At 53.0% G+C, this 26,487-nt stretch overlaps 2 protein-coding genes across 6 annotated transcripts in view; one reads left to right on the top strand and one right to left on the bottom strand.

The window, feature by feature from the left end:
- LOC128843376 (relaxin receptor 1-like) overlaps positions 1-11,567 on the top strand; it is a 41,496-nt gene extending 29,929 nt beyond the window's left edge. The window contains exons 13-18 of the mRNA XM_054040176.1: positions 2,475-2,546; positions 2,672-2,743; positions 6,326-6,555; positions 6,762-7,172; positions 8,623-8,838; positions 10,325-11,567. Of these exons, the coding sequence (XP_053896151.1) occupies positions 2,475-2,546; positions 2,672-2,743; positions 6,326-6,555; positions 6,762-7,172; positions 8,623-8,838; positions 10,325-10,530 (1,207 nt within the window). The 3' untranslated portion in view covers positions 10,531-11,567. The remainder of the gene's footprint in view (positions 1-2,474; positions 2,547-2,671; positions 2,744-6,325; positions 6,556-6,761; positions 7,173-8,622; positions 8,839-10,324) is intronic.
- A 2,364-nt stretch (positions 11,568-13,931) lies between these two features.
- The window catches only part of STARD8 (StAR related lipid transfer domain containing 8), a 126,367-nt gene continuing 113,811 nt past the window's right edge, over positions 13,932-26,487 (bottom strand). For all 5 annotated transcript variants that reach the window (XM_054039442.1, XM_054039441.1, XM_054039445.1 and 2 more), the window contains 9 exons: positions 25,561-25,734; positions 24,614-24,773; positions 23,409-23,607; positions 22,186-22,396; positions 21,314-21,428; positions 18,949-19,173; positions 18,223-18,440; positions 16,960-17,136; positions 13,932-15,402 (listed from right to left, as the gene is read on the bottom strand). In XM_054039442.1, the coding sequence (XP_053895417.1) occupies positions 15,285-15,402; positions 16,960-17,136; positions 18,223-18,440; positions 18,949-19,173; positions 21,314-21,428; positions 22,186-22,396; positions 23,409-23,607; positions 24,614-24,773; positions 25,561-25,734 (1,597 nt within the window). In that variant the 3' untranslated portion in view covers positions 13,932-15,284. The remainder of the gene's footprint in view (positions 15,403-16,959; positions 17,137-18,222; positions 18,441-18,948; positions 19,174-21,313; positions 21,429-22,185; positions 22,397-23,408; positions 23,608-24,613; positions 24,774-25,560; positions 25,735-26,487) is intronic.

Below are 26,487 nucleotides of genomic sequence, written 5' to 3'. Positions count from 1 at the left end.
GAGTGCAGCTCTAGGGGGACCACCCGGCTCAGGGAATTGTTAATGGGCTGTGACCAGGGTCCCAGTGGTGACCAGCTGTGGTCACTCAATTAGGGTGAACTACAAAGAATGGGGCAGCCAAATCCGCAAAAACTGGTGGATATTCCAATACTTAGATTTACCAAGCCAGCATAAAACAGCTTCTTTATTACCGTACTGGTTACTCAGAAGTCCAAACAACACAGTTCCCTTAAAGTGATCCAGCCTCAGGCCTCCATCCAGGTACCCACATCAAATATGATGAAAATTTCTGTAAATCTTATTTCATTGTATTAAAGATAAGGTTCTACCAATCCCAAAGGATCAGACACATTGCTTCTCAGATTATTGAATATTCCAAATCTTATCCAAAGACACGCTACAGCCAATTCTTATTAACTAAACTAAAATTTATTAAAAAACAAAAGAGAGAGCGAGAGAATGGTTAAAAGATCGATATACATACAGACACAAGTTCAATTCATTGAGGTTCAGATTCATAGCAGAGACAGTGAGCTTTGTAGTTGCAAAGAGTTCTTTCAGAAATAGTTCATAGGTTATAGTCCAAAGTCATTGCAGGATGTGCCAGTTTAGGACTGGGATCTCAGCCCTTTTGTCTAAGCTCCCCCTGTATGAAGCCTCAAGCAGATCTGAGATGACAGAATCAGGACCCAAGGATCTTTTATACAATTTCATGTCCTCTTTGACGAGTTGGGAGTTCCTCCAGGAACAAAAGGTCATTAGGATGACTTTGTAGGAAGTTCATCGCTGGTACTTAGCTACAGAATTAACATAAGGCCATTTGCTTGTTCCTCCAGCATTCACAGTACATTTCAAAGAGAGATGAATACCGAGATTTCCCCGTGTTTACAATTCATTTAAATGCTAGGATGTTCTTCTGATCTCTGGACTATCAGAATCCAGCATAGACAGGGCCTGTTGATTACATTGTGGACTCTACTCATACATATGTAAATACAAAACAATAATACAAAAATACAAAAACACAAACATTATCTCCCCATGTCTTTTGAGGGTTATTTATTTTGCAGGATGTTTAACCCTTTCTGGCCATGCGTCACATGGGCTAACCAGCCTTTTGCTTCTGAGTCATCGGGTCAAATCCAACCCAGATAAGAAGCACCTGCAATAGCTGCCAGTTGTTTGTTGGCCTAATTGAAAGGAAACAGTAGTCTGGGCCCACAGCACTGCTTGGCCCTGTTCTTGCAGCTTCAGCAAAGGAACAATAATAATAGTACCCAGCTCTTATTTAGTGCTGTTCATCAGTGCACTAGACCGCTCTGCCTTCCCAGGCACAGTGCATTCCCTCACACTTGTAGGTGGTCTCCCTAGGTTGACCGTGCCAGTCGCAGCCAGTACGTAATAGCGGGTATGTTACTGTTTCAAGAGAGGCAGGGGAGTCTCAGGCCAGGGGAAAGTCTGCCATGGGTTTGCTCCTGGTGTGGCCTTGGTTTATGTGTTCCCAGTTAATAGTTTGCAGCTAAGGAATAGAACCAGACTGAACACGTTCGGGTTCGAGCCTCCAGGGCAGTTACAGATTTAGTGGAGAAATGTGACTGACCCAATGGGGGATAGAATCAAAATAAAATAATCAGTTCAAACCAACAGCCATTACAATATAACCTCACACTGCAGTGGTGCCTGCAGTCCAAGATGACCTGGTGCATTGGGGGGTGCTCACTGCCTGCACAAGAAGAAGGGGTGTATAATCCTTTCTCTAACGGTACCTTGATGGTGGATGAGCATGCTAACCTAAAAGCCGCGCACCACCCTTTTATAATCAATTATACGACCACCCCATAATTAATTAGCATTAAGCCTCCCTTTTACCGTTTCTATATTTCTGCTACCATAATTAAATATTTTTACTTTCTTATTAGCTATTTAACACTAAACATCATCTTAATTAACATCTGCATAAATACCACGCCAATAAGTATCAATACAGGTAGGGTGACCAGATGAGGGGACGAAAATATCGGGACACATGGGCAGGGGGGGGGGTGTCCGCCAGCAGACCAAAAAAAAAAAAAGCCGAGTCCTGCCCCAGCTGAGCAAAAAAAAAAAAAAATTTATTGGGCCATCTGGTGACCCTAAATACAGATAACATGCTGTCAACACATTCACATTTTGTCTAAACCACTTGTTAAAACCAAATAACTTGTTAAAACCAAATATGTTTACAATATGACCTGGGGTTATGTCCTAGCTTATCTCTAACTTGCCTTTGAATTGTCTCACTTCACTCAGATATTACTTTTCTTATTATTATCAAGCCCAAATTTAGGCCCACAAATTGCTCTCTACTCACATTTCAGCATATTTCTATTTAACATAAGCAAGCATCATCTCTACCGGCGGCCCTGGGGAGATCTCGGCTTTCAGGTTTTGTGGGGAGTTTCTGGAAAGAAAGACTCTGCTTTTTCTGTTTGCAGGAATATTTCCTACAACCCCCTGAAGCAGATCTTTGCCGACCAATTTGACAGCCTGCCCCACCTGCGCTCTCTGTAAGTGTGAACAGCAGCACAGACACTGAAGAGCTCTGCCTCCCCTAAAGCCCCTTGAGCCTGTCGCCTCAGGCCAGGTGGAGAGCCAAGCTAGCTCATGTCTTCTGTTGCATCGATTTTTACAGGAGTATTGAAGGTCTGGAGATCCCCAATATCCAGACTCGCATGTTCCAGAAACTCACCAATCTGTCTCACATGTGAGTACTTAGGAGTGGGGAAAAGGATTGGGAGCTTCTGTTGCTATGGTAGAAGTTAGTGCCAGGAAAAATTAAACAAACCGGGCTTAATCCTCAGTCGATATGTCTTTCTGCCATGCCCAAAAAACAGCTGGATCTCCCCAGATAGATATTCCTATGCTACCCCGCACAGAGAGTATGCCAGGATCAAGACACTGCTTTCTGGGAATCCCTAGTTGGCAAAAAGGCCTCTGGAGGGTCATAGCCAACAAGGCTTAGTTTAGTCTAAACTGTGCCAAGAGAGATGGGGGAACAAGTTCCAGGTCTGGGGATACACAAACACCACAATATTTAAAGGTGTTTTACCCATAAGCATTAATCTGTGTGTGAAGGTTATAGCGTTAGATTATAGTTGATAGTGAAACTGAAAAAGGTACATTTTCAGGCCAGATAGTATAAAGCTGTTGTTTAGTTCTCTGAAAACAACTGCTAAATAACCCAATGAGTGGTCCTTTTGGCACACTGCTTGGGCATAATGAATTAAGAATACTGATGTATTGATACACACAGGGCCGGATTAACCTTTTGTGGGCCCGGTGCCAAACATATTTGTGGGCCCCCATGGAGGCAATGGAGCACGGTGCGGGGAGGTCAGTCTCCAGAGCCAGGGGCCAGCCAGGGGCAATGGGGCCTGGCATGGCAGGGGCGGCCCCACTCCGCCCAGCCCAGTGCAAGGGCACTATTTACTAACCGGCAGTTGCCAGACGCCCAGTGGCCCTCTTGGCCCTGTGCTGCCAGCATGCCCCTTCCCCTCGGGGTCGGGCCCATGCCACACCACACAGCCCCCCCGCCCAACACCCCCCAACTCCCTATGGCCAGACAGGGCCGGCTCTAGGCACCAGCAAACCAAGTATGTGCTTGGGGTGGCATGTTTTCAGGGGCAGCATTCTGGCCATCTTTTTTTTTTTCCTTCGGGCGGCAAAAGCCTGGAGCCGGCCCTGGCATCGCACCCTCGGGTCGCTGCGGTTCGCGCCGTGGGGGAGAAGCACCTGCACCTTGTGGCTGGGCCGGGCAGGCTCCGAGCAGGGGACACTCGGGCTGGGGGCTGCCCCGCGGGGCACATGGAGTCACCTGCAGGTGTCGCAGGGCAGCCGCCCCCCAGCACCACAGCTGGGGCTGAGCGAAGCGGCCTGAGCTGCCCAGGGACTGCGGCAAGGCGGCCAGCAGCAGCAATGGGGCCATAGAGGGCAGGGCGCTGCCGTCTGGGGCCTGCATCCCACTCTCCGGGGCTACGCTCCCTCTGTGGCTCCCCTACCCTGGCTCCTCCGCCCCCTGCCGGGGCGGTCCCCTAGCTCTGCCCTCCCGGGTCCCGGCCGGTCCTGGAGGTGGGAGCCCCGGCTGGAGGGACCCTGGGCTGAGGCATAGCCCGGGAGCCCCGCTGCTTACCCCGACCCTGCCAGCGCCGGACTGGCTGGAGGCGAGGGGGGAGCAGGCGGAGTTAGCACTGGTGGGAGGGAGCCCAGGACTGGGGCGGCACGGGGTGCGGGTGGGTGGGGGGAGAGCCCAGGGCTGGGGCGGCAGGGGATGTGGGTGTGGAAGAGCACTGGTGGGAGGGAGGGAGAGCCCAGGGCTGGGGTGGGGGGGGCAGCCAAAGATTTTTTTGCTTGAGTCAGCAAAATACCTGGAGCCGGCCCTGTGGCCAGAGGCCCCTGACCCACTATGCCCAGCACCCACCCAAGACCCCTCCACAAATGCACAGCGCCCTGCACACCACCACACCTGCCCAGTGCCCCCCTGCTCACAACCCCACCACAACTGCCCAGCACCCCCAAGACCCTGGTGTCCCAACACATACATCTTCCCTGCCCCCTCACAGCCCAGCGCCCCCCTCCAGGCCCATAAGAGACCCACTCCCCCATGGCCTGCCTCCCGGCCACACTCACTGGCCCTGCTGGGAGGCCAGGCTGAGCTGCCAGTGCAGCCAGGGCTGGGCCTGGGGTGAGGAATCGCTCCGGCTCTTGGGAGTGGTCCTCCCTGAGGACCTACCTGCCTGGAGAGGCCTAGTCAAGCACATCCCTCCCCACCCACTGTCGTCCCCACCCACCGTCTGAGACCTAAGACTGACCAGGCTTCTGCACCAGTCCCAGGCAGCTCAGCTCCGAGATGACAAGCGAGGCTCCAGAGGTGGTGGGAAGCAGAGACTGCCCGCAGCTGGAGGTGCACTGGGGTCCAGCCAGGGGGCAGAGAGAAGCAGGGGGGTGGAGGTGGGGATGGGGACGGAGAGGAGCCCTCGGCCAGCCGGCGGGCAGCAGGCTGAGAGGAGCAATCGGTGGGCAGGGGGAGCCAGCTGGGTCTCGGGGGGGGGCCTTCTTAGCAAGGGCCCTGCTCCGCCATTGTAAACCCAGCACTGGATACACAAACTGGACAGGCAGCTTGGAAAATGGGGGAAAATTTCACTAACCAACCAGCTGTGAGCTGCTTTGTCTTTTCTTGTAGAGAAAAAAGCAGTTAGTTTTCTCCAATTATAAATGTTTAAGCATACACGGTACAAGATAACTGTACATTTCACTTTCTGTCATTGGTCGGTTTGGATTAAAAACCTGGGTACGTTTTGCACCAGTAATGTTAATGAGCAATAGAAAAGGACATTGTTTTCTCCCCCCTTTTATGTGTAATTAGAACAGAAATGAGGCTTGCTTTGAAGTGTATCGTCCTTTTAAAATGCAGCGTTTTGCCAAGCTGATATAGGATTACTTTTATGAGGTTTTAAAAGACGGGATTTATATGAAATAACCCTTGGATAAAATGTGAATCTCTGTTAATGGAATTTTAAAGGTTTTAATGATGGATTGATTTTTAAATGTTGTATGTTGATAGAGGTCCTGAGTTGGAGGGAAACTCTGTACGCATTAGTTTAAAGTTAAAACTGAATAGTTATTGATTAAAATGCATCATTACACAGTACATGATTCAATGAAGTACTTAGGCACATGCTTAAAGTTCTGCAGATGCCTAAGTGCTTTGCTGAACTGGGGTCAGGATGCACAGCGAGGGTGATTGCTTACACGTTGACCTTGCATTTGGGGATAAAAAGCAGCTGTAATCTTGTACGAACGTGGGCATCCCAGACAAGGAAATTGGCCCATGGGTGGTGCAGAGCCATCACTCCCCCTTAAGGGAGGGCCTGCGATTTTCAACCCCATCCTTGATCCTGAGGGGATTGAGTGCTCATGAGCCTAAAGGGCTGCATATACCGGCTAGAGCCTTGCAAAGTCCTTGGTGCGGTGTAGACTTCCTCATCACTAGCTCATGTTCCCAGCTCCTGCCCTGTGCCCCTCGCCCATGCTGCCACATCTCACTCAGTGTTTAGACATTTATGATATGTTTAGGTTGAATCTGCTCCAAGGAGATGAAAAGAGATGGAAGGAGAAGGGCCTGGGGAACGTTTGGGGGAGGTGAGGTGGGGAGAGGAAGGAGGAGCAAAAGGAGAGGTGCATGAGGCTCTGTGCCAGGTGGGCAAGCCTCTTCCCAAGTTAGCCTCTAGGGATGGAGCCCCTGTCCTGGGCATGGATCTAACACAGGCGATATCCCTTTGTCTGGCAGCTACTTTAAGAAGTTCCAGTATTGCAGCTACTCTCCGCACGTGCGCAGCTGCAAGCCCAACACCGACGGCATCTCCTCCTTCGAGAACCTCCTGGCCAATATCATCCTCAGGGTCTTTGTCTGGGTCATCGCGTGCATCACCTGCTTTGGGAACCTCTTTGTCATCTGCATGAGGTCCTTCATCGTCACAGAGAACAGCCAGCACACCATGGCCATCAAATCGCTCTGCTGTGAGTCGGGGGTGGGGCTGGAGGGGCTGGCTAGGACGATGTCAGGCAACAGAGAGAGAGAGAGAGAGAGTGTGTGTGTGTCCATCCGTCCAAGGGCAAAATTTGGCCTTCTGTTAACAGTAGCTCTATAAGGCTTATTGAGCCCAGGGTACTGTTGCCAAGGGTTACCCTCATGGGTTGATGCTCCACCCTTGTGTCCGTCCCAGGTGCAGACTGTCTGATGGGAATCTATCTCTTCTTCATTGGAGCCTTTGATCTCAAGTTCTCCGGCGAGTACAACAAGCACGCCCAGGTGTGGATGGCAAGCATCCAGTGCCAGCTGGTGGGCAGCCTGGCCATGCTGTCCTCGGAGGTGTCCGTCCTGCTGCTGATGTACATGACCCTGGAGAAGTACCTCTGCATCGTCTTCCCATTCAGCCATCATGGGGCGGGCAAGAAGCGGACCCTCTCCATGCTGGTTGTCATCTGGCTGTTGGGCTTTTCTCTCACCCTTGTCCCCTTCTGGTGCAAGGAGACCTTTGGGGACTACTATGGGAGGAATGGGGTGTGTTTCCCACTCCAGTCCGACGAGACCGAGCGACCAGGAGCCAGGGGCTACTCCACCGGGATATTTCTGGGTAAGGAATCATCAGGACATGGGGCATGACTGCTCAGCTACAACAGTACCACCAAGCCTTGGGTAGGCACCAGGCAGCTATAGACAGGGGCCTGGAACTTGCTTTCCCTGATTTGTGCTCTGCCCCAGAGTCAAACAGGAAAGTCAGCGTCATGGAAAGGTGCAGTGAGAGGTAGGATGGTCCAGTGGGCAGGGTGCTAGCTTGGGACACACAAGGTCAATTTCTTGCTGCAGCACAGGCTGCCTGTGTGACCTTGGACAAATTGCTTAGTCTCTCTGTGCCTCCGTTCTCCATCTCCAATGGGGATACCCCGCTTCACAGTGCTGCTGTGAGGATAAATACATTCCAGCAGGAGGTGCTCAGACCCTGCAGTGTTAGGGGCCGCATCAGGACAGCTGACGGTGATTGGTCACATGAGTTCATCAAGAGGCTGCTGCTTGTTGTTATCAGCTGGCTCAGTTCAATCTGCAACCAGGCTGCCAGTGGGTGAAATAGGGTTGATCCCACACAGGTAAGGGAAGCAGCAGCCCTTGGTGTTGTGGGGGAGGGAGGGCAGATAGGATGCTGTTACTGTTGCTAGAGATGAAGGGAAAGTGGGAGAGCGCAATCAGCAAACTAGCCCCTTAAGGAACATTGCTGCCAGGGGACCAGAGATGTTTTCCCCATGTTGACCCCTGGTACACACCTGAGGGCTGATGAGAAACATTTTGCAAAACTTAGGAGTTTTTTTTAGCCTTCCCCCTTGACCCCTTCGCGGTCCCACAAAGCCCCCAAGCCTGGTGCAGCATTTCCCAGGGGGCTGAGGTGCACCCCTGCTCTCCGTGGGAGGGGGTCGTAGGGAAGTGTGCAGCACCCATCCATGCCTGTGGCAGCAGAGCTGAGGGTGTGCAGCCACACAGTGCCAGGTGTGTAGATCCAGGAGCTTTAATGCAGATCCAGGCTGCTGTTATAAATCACTGCTCACCCGCTTGTTACTGCAGGAGAGGGAAAGTGCCTTAACAACCCCCCTGCCACTCCATTGGCCTAAGGCCACCTCCAGCCAAAGCACTCCTGGGAGAGCAGGGCCAGAACCAGACCCTATGAGACCATCGATGGGCCTCAGGCATGCAGGGACTAGAAGATTAGCAGGGTGCAGACACATCTGAGGAGCAGGTGGGGCAGTGAGAGTCCTAGCCAGGCAGCAGGACGCCCACAGCGCTGCTACCCTTGATTCACAAACGCTCTCCTGGTATGTTAGCGAGCAGAAGCTTCCTGTTTAATCACCTTACAGCTCAGGTTGGCTATGTCCACATGGCTCTCGCTGCTCCCTTGGGGAAGAAAGGGATCATTGGCCCTAAGAGGCTGCTTTATTGGAAGGCCTCTGCTAGCGGATGTTTCACCCACCGTGTGTGGCCCAGGCACACCGGAGCTGGCTCTCTGACACACTCATGGCTGGTTGTTGTCACCCCAGGTCTGAACCTCATTGCCTTCATCACCATCGTGTTCGCCTACACCAGCATGTTCTACTCCATCCACACTACAGCCACCAAGACGGCCGAGCGCAGCGTCTTCGCCAGGGAAGTGGCCATCGCCAAGAGATTCTTCTTCATCGTCTTCACTGACGCCCTCTGCTGGATCCCCATCTTTCTCCTGAAGCTTCTCTCCCTGCTGCAGATGGAAATACCAGGTGACTGACCCGGCTAAGCTGGAGCCCACGCCAGCATCAGCCTTTCTGTACAGCGAGGCCTTGATATGCAGAGCACTGCCATGCGGTGGCTCCCTGCATGTGTCCCTCATGCGCTGAGTAGGTGCCCCAGAGCACCTGCATTATAATGAAGCTGTACAACAAATGCCATGCCAATCCTGGCCTCTTACCGGCTTCATACTACCCCACCTCGCCAATGCAATCCCTCATGCTCGCAGCAGGGAGCACCTCATTAGGCCCAAAATCAGTGCAGAGCTGGCCTGCAGTGCCTGGCACCCATGCTCAAAATGCTCCATCCCTGAGGGTTAAAAGCTGAGAGACAAGAGCCAGACAAACTCAGGTCACTTCTGTCCCTTGACCCCCCCGTTGAGCCCAGGCAGCACCTTCCATCTCCTATTGGTTGACAGCCTCTTGCCACCAGCCTCATCTTTCCATACAGAGATGCCCTGGAGTCTAGGCAGGTTCCTCTCCAGTTCTGGCCGGCCACCTCATTGGAGCTGGCTGAAGCTCAGAGCAGGCTGGGGCCTGGAGAAGGAAGCAGAGGTTCAGTCTCTAGGTCTGTGGTGGGTAGGGGCAGCCTCCTGTGATGGGGAAAGTTGAGCCTGTGTTCTCATGGCTGCATTTGATTGCAGCTATGTTGGGGATGGCGCAAGGTAAGGTAAAGAGAGAGAGTGTGTGTGTGTGTGAGAGAGAGAGAGAGAGAGCTGTCACTGGCCTCCTCTTTAGTGGTTTTTCCTGCCATACACACTCCCTTTCGCCCACCTCGGCATGCAAGGCTCACCTGATTTGCACCCCTGCTGAAAACCAAATAGGTGGAAGTTACATCAGCACTTGCTTTGTGAGCAAAGTACACCCAGAGTGTTACTTTCTCTGCCATGTGTCACCACTGAATTCAGCCCAGTGATGGGAGTTGCACTCCCTGCTCCAGGCAGGCCATAGGTCCTTAGCTCTCCCCCATTATGCCTGCGTAATTCAGCTCTTTGCTGTAAATGTCCTTTAGCTGAAAGACTCTTATTGCACAATGGAGGGAGGTGTCTATAAATGATTCTCCTCAGTGTGTGATGTGTCCAGCACTAGAGGTGTCCTAGCAGGTTAATGCATTTTTCTTTGAGTTTTGGAGCCCTGGGTTTGAATCCCAGCTCAGCTCACGGGTGGTAATGTGTTTGGTGCCTCTCTCATTCTGGTCCATTTGCTCACATAACAAAATCAATCAGCCTGCAGACCAGCTAGAGAGGCTGTGCATTGTCAGCTACCACTCATGCCTGTGAAGAGCCAGCCTCTGCTCTCACGTAGGTGTGAGATCTGGAGTAGCTCTGACTTAATTGGGGTTCTTCTGGCTTTACGCCTGTGTGCCTGAGAGCAGAATGTGGCCCTGAGTCTCCAGGCTAAAAGCCTCTGGCTGAATTATTTCCTAGGATGTGGGCAACCAACCCCCCTGGTTACTAACATACTCCCCTTGTTGGAACAGGCACCGTGACGTCATGGGTGGTCATTTTCATCCTGCCCATCAATAGTGCCTTGAACCCCATCCTGTACACCATCACCACCACCCCCTTCCAGGAGAAGCTCAAGCTGTGTTTGCAGAAGAAGCAGCTGCAGCAGTCGTCACTTCAGGACCTAGAAGAGTCCAGAAAGAGCTTTTCCCTGCTATCCACACACACCAGCAGCACCTGACAGTCCCCAGCGGCTTAGCCTTGGGAGTGGTGACAGGCCTCACTGCTTCATGCATGCAGCTATGAAGGACCATGTCTCTGTCCTCCCCAGGTGCCGCCCCTGGCTGGTTCATTGCCCACCCCAATGACAGCCATCTTGGGGGCAGATGATGCCAAAGGGGAGCTGCCACCACTTGCCAAGTGCTAGTCATTATCTCAGCCAGCTCTCGACCATGGAGGGAATACCACTCCCAGCTGCAGCAACAGTGCCTAGTGTTGTATAGGAGGCTACAGAAGAAATGGTCACAGATAGCTGATGGGGCCTGAACTCTGCTTGTCTGCCCCACGGTTGAAAGCACTGGAACGCTGCCTGCCCCATGCATTCTCATTGCTGCGTGTCAGCGCTTTGGGTTTAGCTGATGCTGGTTCAACACAAGGATTAACCAGCTGCTGTGGAATGGATGTTGTATTTCATCCTAACCCTCTGTTGCATGGTCCCTGTAGCTCCCTGCCCCTTCGCCCTGGAGTCAAACTGCTGGGGCAGCTGCTGCAGCAGCCTCTGGAACAGCCGCCCCCACTGCAGAGCCCCAGAGAGGTGTTTTCTGCATTGCCGGAAGCAAGTCTGGGTCCACAGGAAGGAAGGTGGGAGGAGAAGTCTTCAGTGCTTTGATTTGGGGCCAGAGGCAGCTAGAGCAGACGCCAGCGCGATCCTGGCGAGAGTTGTGGGCCACTGGTTCTGCCATGTGGAGTGATGAACTATTCAGGCTGCCCTCAGCCCTTGGGGAAGCCTTGGCTGTGGGACCCAGGCAGCCGCTGCTAGTGTGGGTGAAATGCTGCAGAAGGAAAGGGAGGCAGTGCTGTCCCCTGACACTTTCTACACCATCCTGACCGCTGTGTTCAGAGCAGGTGTCCCCATTCAGGGCCTGCTCCCCCAGCCACCACGTTCAGCAAGGACTCACAGCCGCGTCCTATTCTCCAGCCGTACCTGGGCTCGTGCCTTTAGAAAATGAATCCTCGCAACTGAGGCACCAACTCCCCTGGGTTAATGCAGCCTGTGCCCAAAACCATTCCTAGGAAACTGCTGCAGCAATAAAATAGCAGCACCGGGGCAGTTGGTAATGGTTGGTGTTCCTTCCCTAGCCACTGCTCCTCTCGGATTTACTCCTGGGAAGGAGGCAAGCGTTGCCCTTCTCCAGGGGGGGCTGGGCTCTGCCTTGGCAATAGCAGTTCTGTCTCCCTGCCATATGCTGCGTGGGCTGGCTAGCCCCACCCCAATCCCAGGTGAGATGAACCTGGCTGGGCGTACCACCCCGAGCCCCACTGGTGGCCTGGAGACAGAGGAGTTTGTTTCAGCCCCACCCAGGGCTGGAGCTACTGACGTTCCCTGTTTGGTTCTGGAAGGATCCCAGCACTGGAGCGGCAGGTTCTCGGCCTGGGGGCACAGCTCACTCTGTGGTGGGGCAGGGAGAGGGAACAGAGCAAGGGATTGAAAGTACCAGCTCTCAGCCCACTGGGATTCTCTTTGGGCACAGCCTCAGGACCACAGCATGCTGCACATTGTGACCATTGCCTGGAGTCCCAAGGGAGCCACCTCCATGCATGTTACCCCCGTGCTTTGTGACCTGCACAGAACAGCGAGTGGGAGAGACAGGCTGCCCTAATTATGCCTGTTGGATGCCACAGCTCCTTTGGGAGGGGCTAGCATCAGGTTGTAGCCAAGGCACTTGCAGCTGCAGGATAGGAGCCCTGGGCAGGTGACCAGGTAGATACCAAGTGCCTGTAGCAGGGAGGAGGAAAGAAAAGGGGGTCGGGGAGAGTGCATCAGAAATGCTGCTGAATGACACTGTGATTATTCTGGAGAGCTATGTTCGTACACATCTTGTGCTAAGCGATGGGGTCAGCTGGTAACACTGCAAGGCTCCAGGCAGGCTAAAAACCCAGAGAGTACCACTCTGTGAGCTCGATGAGACGCTGCATTACTGCCAAGAACAGTGGGGCTTTGAGAGAGTGAGAGTAACACATGGAGGCCTTAAATTGATAGGCAGAGTAACACCTTGAGGCACGGATATGACCATTTAATGCACTGCTTGCCCCTCTCCCCCCGACTCCTTTCAGCCCCCCTGTGAGGCCAGCAGTTCAGATAACACCAGCCTCGTTCCTGGGAACGTACCGGCAGCCTCGGCACACAAGGAATTTCCATTGCTTGGCAAACACACTGCCCAGTCCACCCTGGGGTCCTTGCTGTCTCAATTGGTGCTGATCAGAGCGTGATGCTGAGCCAGGCAGGGACTCTGGAGGAAGGACAGCCCAGCCCCTGCCAGCAGGTCAGAGGAATAGAAAGGAGGCCCTGCCATTTATTCTGGGGCCAGAGGGAAAGTCAATGGGGGAAATCAGATTGTTTGGGAGCAATGGGAAGGGCCCTCTGGTGGGTGTGAAGCTGACTTGTGTGAGACCCATACAACTGCCCTGCAATTGCAGGAATAATAATAATAATAAGAATAGCCCTTACCCATTTCTTTTTGCCTTCCACATGCTTTACAAAACACTAATGAATTACGCACTCGGCCTCATTCTGTCATGACAGGAGGCTTCACACCCCAGCTCTACTACCCTGGAACCTATGTCAGCCTAGTGCTGGGTGAGAAGAAAGCACAGACCGCAGCAGTCAGGGTACATCAAAGTTTCATCATCAGCCAGCGGGTGCCATTAGTACTTTATTATTACACAGAGGAGGAACCGCAGCCCCCTTTGGAGTCAGACAATCTGCAGCGGCTGCATCCGATACAAAAAAGAAGTCCCTTAAATACAAAACACACGTCGCTCTGGTGTTCATCGCCCAGCACCAAGCTCTTACCGCCTGAGTTATATATTAATATTCCAACTGTACAGTATTTATAGATAGAAAAAGAAACATTAAAAAAAATGAGGCAAGAATCAGTCCCAAACGTTAGTTATACAAAACCAAACACAAACAGAATATAGCTGGTGTGCATTAGAGAGAGGGAAAGTTGGTTACTGGTGAAACTGACAATTTCTACTGCCAGTGGGTTTTGTTGCCTTCCAATTGGAACAATGTCCAGTCATTTGGGTCCCTGGTTAAAAAAGAAACCCCGTCAAGTGCACGTCATGGTCAGACTGTTTGTGAGCTTGGAGGGAAAGTGGGGGAGTGACACGATCAGAGCAGGGGGATCCTTGGATCAAAAGTTAAGGCGTTGTAGCAACGTGAGTTGCCTTTCACTCCTATTAGCAGTGCAGTGAGCACTGCTTCTTTGGGGGAGGGAATTAAGGGGAGATCAAGTGCCCATAACAATGTGAGCAAACTAGACTGTACTAACCCAATCCCTGCCCATCTGGCTGATTAAAATGGCACTAATGTAGCACAATTTGGGGCAACTCACATTACTCTCTTAGTGGAACCAGACCTCATTGACCAACGCTATTAAACCTCCCCTGCATCCAGGCTATAGTTTGCCAGCAGTATGATACCTTTTTAGGGTGTCTTCATGTAATGGAGGTGGTGTTCTTCACCTCCTTCCCCCCCACCCCAAGGCAAATGGAACTCTGACCCTGGGAGTACCTTGATTACTAAACCCAGCCAAAGGGGGATCAGGGAGATGCATTGTGCAATTTTGGTCTCACCCCCAGCCTTGTAATGGCAACCCCCCATGTATAGCTGACACACAGGACAAGGGTGAATGCTTTGGAATTTGGACTCATCAAATTTGGATCTGATCCAATTCATGAAAATGAATGGCTAGGCTCCCACTGGATTCCATGGGGATTAGGACTGGGTCCCTGGTTAGCAAAGCATTTGCACCCTCATTCATCGGTCTACATGGCCCTGTGCTAAAAACGGGTGCTAGAGATTCCCTGCGTCTGATCAAGTAGAAAGTAGAAAGACCTGGAGTTCCTTCCCCAGTGAAATTCAGCACCCAGAGTAAAATAGCTTCCTTTTTGCCATTCACCACATGGCGGTCATTAACTATGAACCAGAATAACAGCAGCATCCATCTGACATTAACCAGCTTCTCAGACTATTATTGCCTGCGTGCCGCACTGCTAGGTACAGCTCACACACACTGTAACATCCCCAGCAGACACTCCTCCTGACACCACACACCGCCATACAGACGCTGCACCAGCTCCGCCCTCTCTCACTTCTCCTACACATCAGCATCATCCTTGGTCACTTCAAGCACCGTCGCTCTTGTCGCTGAGTCCAGTCCCTGGGCTGAAAGGGTGAGCCCATGGTCAGTCTGCCAAAGGGGGTTAATGGGTCTGACTCTGGTCCAGTTGCTTCACGGCTCAGCCTGCTGTATGAACTCCCCAGCCCCACTCTCCCCATGGTGGGCGGGCGGACGATTGCTGGAGAGAGCCGTCCCACAAGCAGCACACTGGTTCGTTTCTGCAAAGCTGCTCTTCAGAGCTTTAGGGAGGAGATTCTTGCTGCCTTTCAACCAGCAACGGGCATTCTGGAAGCAGGACATGATGGCTTCCGTTTGGCCCCTGGTGCCCACAAGGACATGCCACTGGGCACAGCTCTGAAGGTCCCTGGTGTGTAAGAGGAAAGGGATCACACAGAGATGGAAAAAACTATTGGCTCCTTCAGGGTTGGTGGTGGTTCAAAGGAAGGCTCATGCTCATATGCCCAGAAAGGCACTGCCCCGCCCAACCAGATGCCAACAGCCTGCTGATGGCCAGGTTCCCTCTCCATGCTCCACCCCACATTGTCTGGGAGGTTCACGATCAAACAGGAGTGAGCCTCTTCCAGTCGCCTCAAATCTTTGTCTCAGGGCCACATGGGCTAAGCACTGGGAAAGAATCTCGTATCCTTGCTAACTCCATGGCACAAAGTTGTCCAAAGACCTTGCTGTACCACTCGGGAGACCGGCCCCTGGAGAAACAACAGCAGAGAGGAAGTCATTGTCAAATGCTGGAGAACAACATGGCTTGTCATGTACAGCAGGGCCCATTTCAGGCTAAAAGGGACTATTAACATACCTGCTCTTGGGCAGTGTGAGCAAGCACCAGCTGGCATGATAGGGAATATTCCCTTCTCCATTCTCTCACACTGCATATGCCATGCAATGCATGGACATGATTATAAGGCAAGACTGAACACTGCATTGGCTCCCTTTCCTAGCTAAGGCTGCTACACCCTAGTCAAGTTTGCTGCAGAAAATTAAGGGATAATGCAGCTCTTATGACCTAGGCAGGGTCTTGTTTTTCCCAGATACATGGTACAATTAGCACTCCCAACAGAGACACACGAGCTCCTAACACTGCAGCCTGCCAGTGTGTCTCATCCCGACCTGGAGGGACTCCCAGCAGTGTTGCTATAGGATGCCAGAGGAGCCAGTGTAAACAGCAGCCCCTAAGGAATTGGACTGGGATCACCAGCGTGTTACACATAGGCATCTGGACAGCCATCTGATGGGAATGACTGTGGGTCAATAATGATCTTGGACAGACTGGAAGCTGTGACCCAGCAGTAACTTGTCTGGCCAGCTCCTTGAGGACCTGCTGGGGTAAGCCAAATTGCTAGAGGATACCCCAGTAACCTTTGAGGTCCCACATAACTCTGACCCCTCCTACTTTCCATCCTTCTGATCATTTTGGCAGTGCAGGTGTGGCCTCAAGGCCCCATTTCTCCCACCACCATCTCTGTGCCTTCTACTATGCCTCCCCCTTCTGAGCTGGGTCACAAGGCCTCTCTCTCACCTATCACATTCTTCTAGAAGAGTCTGAGAAGCCACACAATCTTCCTGTCTATTTTCTACATAGACTACAGTAGTATTCGAGTGGATTTTATCCAGGTGAGCTAGGGAAGCACCATCCCCAATTTACAGATGAGGCACAAGGTAATTAAGGTCACACATGAAGGCTGTGTCTGAACTGTGAATGGATGTAGATCTCCTGGGTCCTAGTCCCTATCCATAGACCATCCTTCTTACCCTAGGCTGTGACCCTTCTCCAGCCTCCACCACTCCCACCCTTGTGTGTTGCTGCACCATGTTGAAATTAGATCGGAAGCTCCTTGGGGCAGGGATCATCTTTCTGTTCTCGGTTTGTATAGTGCCTAGCACAATGGGTCCCGGCCCATGATTCCTTGGTGTTTCTGCAGCGCAACTAATAATAATTTATCTGCATGTGAGCCATCTAGCATGCTTGGGGGGGGGGGGAGGCATTAAATAATAAACGATAATTGATGGAGGGGTAGGGAGTGCTAGCAATGACTGTCTGTATACGGTACTGTGCGGAAACTAATTACACCTCCCAGCCCCCCTGCAAGTAAGTGAGTATGCTTCCCGTTGTGCAGAACAGAGAGGTCACAGTGAGTCACTGTCTGAGCCAGCATTGGTACCCACAGCTTCCTCACTCCCACTCTGTGCTCAGATCACACCTCACACTGAACCAGCATTTGGCGAGAAACAGATTAACAGGCCTTTACCTGAGATCAGCTCTGCAGACATGGGTCACTTTGGACCGACCCATCCCGCACGGTTCAATCAGATACTGAGATGTTAACACCACGGCCCTAACCCCTCCTTCCACCTGCAGCTTTTCGTGTTCCAGTGACATGGAGACCAGCAGGTAAGCCCCTCGCGGTAGGTCCGTGCGCCATTTCCTGTAGGAGGGAACAAGCAAAGCTAAGGTGACCATATTTCTCAAAGGGAAAACAGGACACCGCGCGGGGCAGGCCCAAGCCGCTTGCCTGAGCCCCTCTCCCCACGCAGGGCTGACGTCGCTGCTCACACAAGCCCTGCCTGCTCCCCCGCACGAGGCTGGTGTCACTGCTCACTCGAGCCCTGCCTGCCCCCTCCCCAGCCCTGCTTCCCCCCTGCAGGGGGTTGGCGTCACCCACTTTTTTGACAAAAGTGAGCATTTGTTGGCAAGAGCAAACAGGACAAATGCCCACTTTCGCCAAAAAAGTCAGGATGGCCGGGACAGGGCTTAAGAAAGGGAGTGTCCCAGCCAAAATTGGACATAAGGCCATCCCAAGCAAAGCGCATCATCAGAACTTCCGGACCAGACCCAGCAAGGAAGCGGCATCCAGTCAAACACACAGCAACAAGCTCCGGACAATCTCTGGGTTTCACCTGTCCCCTTCTAATGGGCAGTGCCATGGGAACCCAGCAGAACTGAGAGCAGGAGTTTGTACAGCCACACTGGAAAGCTTGGCTGAACCAACCCATTCTAGTCACTGAGGCCTGAGTTTGCTACAGGCCAGGAGTGTCTAAGCTTTACCCACAGCACTCTGCTGAGAGCAGAAGGGCTGCACCTGAAAGAAAACGGAGCAGGATGCTGCAGCCACCCTCACCGTTAACACAGAGGTGCAGCCCACAGAGAATACGCTTCCCAGAAGGAAACGTGCCTCCTTGATCTGTGTCTGTCTAAGGCATTTTCAGGCTGCCCAACCCCCGAGTGCAGTATGTGGTCTCTAATGGAGAGGGAGCATTCCCAGACAGGACCTGGAATCTCCACATGCCTCAAGGCAGCTGCATCTCAGACCTCCGGGGACCTCCTTTGGTCTGTCATCTGCTTGGGTAAGTTGGGGATGGGTACGTTGACCACCCACTGATATAAAGGCACAGGACATTCCACACCAGGACCAATAGCTCCCTGCATAGGTAGGGGAGTTGGAGAGATTGCACCTTGCCTCCATGCTGGTTCAGATTCCCTCACCCACAAGTGCTTCTTTCTCCCACCTTACCTGAGAACGATGAAGTCCCTGCGGGGGTGGGGCGCCATGCTGTCCGTGACGTAGTGATAAACCTCCATGTTCTCGTCCAGGGCCTGTATCACTTCGCCTTGCAGCAGGTCCTCATCCCAGAGGTGACGCTCCCGAAGTACCCTCTGCAGCACCGTGTAGGGAGGGGCCTCCATCTCCGTGGAGACTTTCCACAAGCGCAGCGGATGTCCGTCACCAACCTGTGGAAGCCCGGAGCGGAGGAAGTCAGGTTTCTTGGCTTGAAAGCCTGACTAAGGGCAACAAGTGGCCCCTTAAGGCCTCCCTGCCATGGGGGCAGGGAAACTGCCTTACATGGGCTGGTGAGTATGTGCAGCCTGCCCCCTACTGGCTCACGGGTGAGCGGCCTCTATGTCTGAACCAGCTCATCTGCACTGAATATAAAGGGGATTCTTTATTGGGCCTGCTGGCACAGAGTACCCCGTGCTTGTCTCTGGTTATCCAGCTCCCGGCTTCTGCTAGTTAGTGTCATCACACTGGTGGTCTAGAATGGGACTGCTGTATACACTAGCTAGCCAAAGGGTATGAGGTCTAGTTGATGGAGCAGTTTAGCTGGCAGCCATGCTATGTGTATCTGTGACGCATGAAGAAATCTACCAGGCTGCAGGCCACTGATTAGTCTGTTCCTGAATATCTCCATATACTCCAAATACACTGGCATGTGCAAACCCTTCCCAGGGTGGACGTTACCTTTTTGCACGAGAGCTCTGTGTTCTGGGGCCCTGCGGTGCTGAGCCACCCTTTGAACTTCTCTGAGGACTCTTTGAGCAGATTCTGCACGTTATCTTCCAAATAAGCCTGGAAATCCTTGCCCTCCCCTTGCAAGCTGTGGCTCACCAGCTCAGCCAGCGAGAGCGGGTGGGCGTCTGCTGCCACGTAGGAGTTGCCCAGCTGAAGCATCATGTCGTGGGGTATCTGGAAACCAAACACGTGGGACTTAGGAGTTTAAAAACCCAAGAGTGGTCGCTAGGAATTGCTCGCCCACTCTGTCTCCTGAAATCACTGTGCAATAAACCCTGAGCTCACCTCTCTGACCCAGACAGACTCTGGGATGCCAATACCAATAGCCCAAACAATGCTGCACACCAACCAGCAGGACAGATTGGGTCCAGTGACGTCAGGGCTCATTGGGTGTTTTCACACCTCCCCCACCTATCAGCTGATGCCCAAATGTTAGATGGGAGCAGTCACATTAGGGAGGGTAAACAAGTATTTCTACAAGGAAGATAAGCCTCTCTGCTTCAGGGACACAAGCCACTAACTTTGGAAGTTAGACAGAAACATCCCCTATGGGCAGGTTATTCCGTAACTGCCCACTGGGGGCTTCTTGCACGTTTTTCTGGAGCATCTGGTACTGGGCACTGTTGGAGAAAGGAAACTGGACCAGATGGAGTTTTGGGCCAATCCAGTGTAATTACTAGGTCCCTGGAACACTGAGGAAATCCCACCTGGCCAGTGGGTAAATGAGGATGATACAGCGCAGCCATCCTGTCTGGGTCTGTGCCCGGTGGTAAGTGCTCTGCTCTGCCACTCGAGACACACCTGGGATTGGTTAGCAGGGCTGGCCTATTGCTCCCCAAGCTGGGAGTGCTGCGTAGCAGTACAGTGCGTGCTTGGGAGCATGTGGGGAAGGAGACTAACTGGAGAAATGGCCTGAAGTAAATAGGATGAAATTCAATAAGGACAAATGCAAAGTACTCCACTTAGGAAGGAATAATCAGTTGCATATACAAAATGGGAAATGACTGCCTAGGAACGAGTACAGCGGAAAGGGATCCGGGGGTCATAGTGGATCACAAGCTAAATATGAATCAACAGTGTAACAGTTGCAAAAAAAGGCAAACATCATTCTGGGATGTATTAGCGGAAGTGTTATAAGCAAGACACGAAAAGTAATTCTTCTGTTCTACTCCATGCTGATAAGGCCTCAGCTGGAGTATTGTGTCCAGTTCTGGGCACCACATTTCAGGAAGGATGTGGACAAATTGGAGAAAGACCAAAGGAGAGCAACAAAAATGATGAAAGGTCTAGAAAATATGACCTCTGAAGGAAGATTGAAAAAATTGGGATGTTTAGTCTGGAGAAGAGAAGACTGAGAGGGGACAGGATAACACTTTTCAAGTACATAAAAGGTAGTTATAAGGAGGAGGGTGAAATATTGTTCTTTTTAAGCCCTCAGGATAGGACAGAAGCAATGGGCTTAAATTGCAGCAAGGGCGGTTTAGGTTGGACATTGGGAAAAACTTCCTAACTGTCAGGGTGGTTAAGCACTGGAATAAATTGCCTAGGGAGGTTGAGGAATCTCCGTCATTGGAGGTTTTTAAGAACAGATTAGACAATCCCATCGGGATGGTTTAGTTATACTTAGTCCTGCCCTGAGTGCAGGGGACTGGATTAGATGACCTACTGAGGTCCCTTCCAGTCCTACACTTCTCTGATTCTATGGCACTTCACAGAGTTTTCCTAGGGCAGTCAGTGAGTAACAAAGGAGAATCTTGGCCTTTCCCAGGAACCGTGACAAGGCGCCGATGGGTGTCAGGGAGGCGTACGTTGGGATGAAGGCAGACTCCGCTGTGAGAGTTGAATTCCCTCAGAGCAGCATTCTACACAGACTGGCACCGTTTCTGTCAGATTGCTCTCCTGCTGTAAGCCAGTCCCCAAAGCACACAGGGAAAGTGCACAGGCACCTGCTACTTCTACACATCTCCCAGAGCCTTTCCACAGTCGTTTGACTTGCCGAGAGAAGAAGGGTTTTATCGTTACACGATCACAGGTGAGACAGGGCCTGCTGCTGGCTAGCTTCTGTACGGCAATGGCAGAAGGATGGTTTAATGCCCAGGACTCGGACTTACCAACCCAGCCATGGACCTGCCATATGACTTGGGGCACTTCATCTACCGGGTGCCTCACCTGTACCGGGGGCAAGGCAGCACTGCCCTACCGAGCAATGGCACTGTGAGAACAAAATCCAGGGGTGCTCAGATTGTACAGCGAGGAGGGGCCAGGTAAGTACCTAGACAAACAGCAGCACTCATCAGGAGCTGCAGCTACCTACCTGGAACAGCTTCTTACAGTCTGTGATCATATGGGAGAGCCCCTGGGTGGCAGCCATGTTTTCATTAAGGTCCTTCTGGTCAGGCTTTCCCATGGTGCCTCTCTTCTGAATCATCCTGCCCAAGAAAATGCTGACTAGTGAGACCCAGCAGAGGGAGTGACGGCCGCGAGAGAGCAGGAAGTAAGGGCTCAGCTGGAGGCACTCCATGCATTCTTGCAACAGGGAGGGATACTGGCAGGGAAGGAATCACTGTATTGTAGTAATTGAAAAGATGGAGCCCTAAGGAGAGTCCTGCTGACACCCTGTGGTGAAACAGCAGTACTGCAGCTTCCTGATCCTATCAGTTTTCAGCAGAGCTGTGCTGGGTGTAGACTCCATCCCCTCCTGCCCTCACATTGGGAACTTCACTATGTCCCTCACTATGGCTGTACTGTCACCATGGCAATTACTCTGTCACTGCTGTGCTCAGCCCAGGAGGGAGATTAGGCTGTAAGCTCCTTGTGGCCCAGGCCTTATGTCACTCGTCTGCTGTGCCCATGGAGGGGTCCTTGACACTGCAGCAGCCCCTGTGCCATGGCTCTCAGAGACTCCTGCAGCACTGGGCTGAGAGTTAGGACCTTAGCTGGATGCTCCTTCCCCTAGCATGCCCTCTAGGAGTCCCTCGCAGCCCCTGATGGAGAGCACGGGCAGAGGGAACCCATTGGGAATGGAAGCCCTTTTCCCCCTTCCTCTGCCCAGCCTCGGTGTAGGTGGCACAGCGAGTGCAGGCCAGCCAGGGTACCACCAGGCCGTGTCTCCAGTAAGGAAGACAGAGAGAGGGATCGTGGAGGGGAGCGCTGGGACTCTGAAAGCCTGAATTGGCTGTGCATTACCTGGGTGAGGTGCTCTCCTTCTTGGACACGTTGAGGTGAAAAATGGATGGGGCCAGACACACCGCCAGGTTCCCAGATGTCATCTGGTTCTCCTCAGCTGAGGCAATGTCACTCAGGAAGTACAACAATGTCTGCAGCACTTCCCGGTTCTCATCTGGCATCAGGATAATGGCTGCCTGGACAGCTTGCAGCCTCTGCTCTTTAGGGACAACTGAAGGCAAAGCGAAGAAGCCTGTGGTCAGCCAGGCTCTGGGACCCTACACCTAAGGGGCTCCTCTAGACTTGGGCTGATTGGACCAAGGGGCAGCTAGGTGGGGCCCCAGAAAATAAGGGTACCTGCTCGCCTCATACTGAAGCTGCTGTCCAGTCAAAGGGCCCCAAGCCACCTTACTGCCGGCCTCTCCTTGTGTGGAGCTGGTCACAGCAATATTTGTTCATAGGCCATTTCACAGCAAAAATCTCCCCTGGTAACATTTCTCCCCTAGCAGCATGTTCACAGCGCCTGGGACTGAGTCTCTAATTCCACAGCCCACGTATTCCTCTAGGAGCAGCACTGGGTCACAACTAAGAGCTATGCAACTGCATGCCAACAACCACCTCAATGGTGCCAAGTAGTGGGGACTGAGGAAAGGGCCCAGCCAAACCCCTCATCTAGGCCCCATGCTCTGAAGCTAGGGTGACCAGATGTCCTGATTTTATAGGGACAGTCCTGATGTTTGGGGCTTTTTCCTATATAGGCTCCTATTACCCCCCACCCCATCCCGATTTTTCACACTTCCTGCCTGGTCACTCTATCTGAAGCACCGCTCACTGCTCCGGCGCTGCTCCCTGGTTAAAAGCCTATGTTGGACAAGTCAGTTTTATTCCACCACTGCTGGCAGAACATTAGCAATGGGGTCAGGCTATAGCAGTGGGAAGTCCCCTCAGGAAGCAGAGGTGGAATAAGGCAGATCCAACAAATCAACCCCCCTATCCCATAGACACCCTTTCTCCTCTCCGCTTCACCATCTCTGCAGAAGACTCCTCTTCCCAACTCCCATGGGTGCTCCTAAGTCCTTGATTTTCCTCCCAAGCTAGGCAGCCCAGCCCAGCGGCCACTGCACCACCTCCTGCTGCTTTGATCCAACTCCCTACTCAGCCTGGACCCACTCCCAGCCCTGAGGACCTGCCCAGCTCTGCCCCGATGGGAGGCCTCTCCCAGGGAGCCCGCTGGTTGCACTTACACTGATAGATCTGCAGGAAGGTGTCGGTGAGCTTGCTGGTAAAGATGGGCTCTGGCAGGTCGCGGAAATACTGCTTCAGCAGGTCAGCCACGTCGTAGGCCGACTGCCCTTCGTAGTTCACGTTGTCGGGGGAGGCTTCGTTCATGTGTCTCAGCACCTGGATCCGAGACTTCACCCCCGACTTCCGGAAAATGCCAATCTGTCCAGGAGAAGCACAGAGTCCAGCACAGTCGGCCAAGGCAGCCCTGAGCTCCAGGCAGAGTAACCAGCTCTGTCTCAGGCAGGTGCTGACAGCCCTCAGCTCAGCCTCTGCTACCCAGTGAGAAGCCAGGACAACCGGCTGGCCAGGGAGTCTCTGTGGTGCACATCAGGAGACACCTTCCCAACACGTCTGGGTTCCCCCATCCCGGGAAGGGGGCCCTGGGCAAGGGAAGGTCGAGGAGGCAACAATGCCTGAGAGGAAGGGTCTCAAGTCACTGAGTAAGTGAAAGGTTGTGGGCTCCGCTCCCCACACGACAGCAAGAACATTGTTGCCCTTCCTGAGATGCTCGCTGCTGTGTGCGGGCTGGGCCAGGGCACCCAGGTGAGGCGTCTGGTTTGGCAGGCAGAGACTGGGGTGAATCCAGGAACAAGCCTCAGTTTACTGCAGTGCCCCAAAGCTCATTGCCACCTTGCTGGCTTTTCGACCAGCCCACCCACTTTCAAGCTTGCCCTCAGCGACAGGTCCATACCCCTGGTAGGCTGTTCTGGTAGACCATCCAGGGGTACCAGCAGGGGCTGACAGTGGCTCCTTGAATAAAGTGCCTTCTTCCTGCCCCACTGAGAGGGATGCAGGGCTGGGGAGCTACACTGGAGCCCAGGGCAGGGGCTGTGGGCAAAGGCAATGAAGCTGTACATAGTCCTAACGCTGCAGTACGCTCCTCTGGCAAGCAACTCTGTATCTCCCCCTCAAGGCAATCTGAATGCATAGGGGTTAAGGAGCAGCACCCTATGGAGTTAAAAGTCAGTGGGGCCAAAGCGAGGGGTTGCCTCCATCACTCATGCACCCTGACAGAGAGACAGAGATCCCCGGAGAGTGAGCACCCTGATCACCATGGCTGCATCTACTGCAGGGCTCCGGCTGACACAAGGTTAAATGAGGGGCAGTTGAGCTGTGGGCAAGCGAATGGGAGTTCAGGGTGGTACTGCAGAGGGCTGGTCCTCACCTGGTCCAGGCACTGGCTGCGGATGTGGCGCATGGCCTGCTGGATGCTCTGCGGCAGAGGCTGCCCTGTCCTCTGCACGTTAATGATTGGCGGGACCCCGAAGACCATTTTGTCCCTGTAGTCGGGGGCTTTGCTCCTCTTCATGAACTTGGGGACAGTCCTGTGAGATGGGGACGGGGGCAGACAGGCCAGTCAGAACAGCCACCCTTTGCCCTGGGCAGAAGCTCACAGCAGCAAGAAGGAGGTGAGGAGGGGACACATATGCACACACACACAAATTCACGCATGTACACCTCATGCACGCTCCCATGCACACATGCCATATGCACACCCACACACGCATGTGCACACCCACACACCCCCATGTGCATGCGCTCGCATGCTTACATACCATATGCATGGATGCACACATGCAACATATGCATACATGTACACATGGTGTGCGCATACACACCCATATGCATACATGCACACCCACGTGCTCACATACAAACAACTCTACCTTGTATTGATACTCTCGGGTACAAAAGAACCCCCCCCTCCATAGTCTCTTGTGTTTCTACAGCACCTTCCATCCCAAAGTGCTTCACAAACAATCCATTCAGCACTGCTGAAATGCAGTCACTTCTGGGGTGGAGGGCAGCAGCCAGGGGAACTGCCTACAGCAAACTCCTACAGGGAGCCCAAGGCAATGTTTCATGTGCATGCAGAGCAAAGATGGCTTCCCGCGCCATCCCCCGACCGACACACACACACACACACACACACACACACACACACACACACCCACCCACCCACCCACCCCCCTCACTATCTGCCACAGGAGGATGAAAGGTTGAGTCAACCCTGCTGGGATCTGAAGCTCTGATTTCAGGGAGCTCATGCTTGGCCCTACTCAATCATGCCCTGCAGCTTCCCTTCCCCGCCCCCACTTCTCCCACGCTCACCAGGCCCAGGCCTGCTTGTGCGGCACAGAGTGCTTCTCCATGATGGCGGTGAGGCGAAGCAGCGAGCACTTCTGCAGCAGGTTGAGCTGAGCGGAGGACTGGCGGTTGATCTCCAAGGAGGCGGAGTTCAAGCTGGGACGATGGGAGTTCTGGAAACTGTGCCAGCGTAGCTTCCTGGAGGGGACAGCAGGGCGAGGGAGCAAAAGGTCACACTGGCAGCCGTGTCGCTTCCCCAGGGGAGGAGGACGCCTGCTTCCCGCACTGCCCAGTGCTCCTGGGAGCTGAGCAGGGGTCCAGCAGAGGCACTGAGCCAGCAGGGGTAGCACCCTCCTGCCATCTCCTCCAGCAGGGACTAGAATATGAATTACCTCAGGCCGTGGGAGGGATGGGCCCATTACAGTGTTCAAAGCAGCCCTCCCGTGCAATTCGAACACAGCTGGGGCATTTCCATTGAGAACCCCAGTGCTGTGATTATTGGTCTGCTAAGCCTGGGGATTTACAGACCTGGGGAGCAACGGGGGCACTGGGTGGAGGGCAGTGGCATTTTCTTTTGCTTCCCAGAGCTACACCTTCCACCCGGTGAAGTACACAACACTGGCAGTAAAAGAGAACCCCGCTATCTACCCAACCTACCCCAGCAAAGTCACCACGCTCTAGGGCCACCACCTAGCTCATCAGTCACAAGAGATCCTGATTTCCACAAGTCTGTACCGGGCCTCATGGAAGGGCCTAGACTCCTATCTAGCCATCCCGCCAGGTCTTTACATTACAGCCAGTCCCAGGGTATCAGTGTCTGGGAGAGAGACGCAAGCCTGCTGTTCTTTCACAGAATCCCACATGTGCTTTGGGTGGGATGCTGTGTTGTGACAGTGGGAAGCAACATCACAATTTGACCCTGTGTCATCCCAGAGCACTGTGAAATCAGAG

The sequence above is a fragment of the Malaclemys terrapin genome, chromosome 9 (assembly GCF_027887155.1).
Source record: "Malaclemys terrapin pileata isolate rMalTer1 chromosome 9, rMalTer1.hap1, whole genome shotgun sequence".
NCBI lineage: Eukaryota > Metazoa > Chordata > Testudines > Emydidae > Malaclemys > Malaclemys terrapin.
This window is presented reverse-complemented; position numbering and strand designations above follow the sequence as displayed.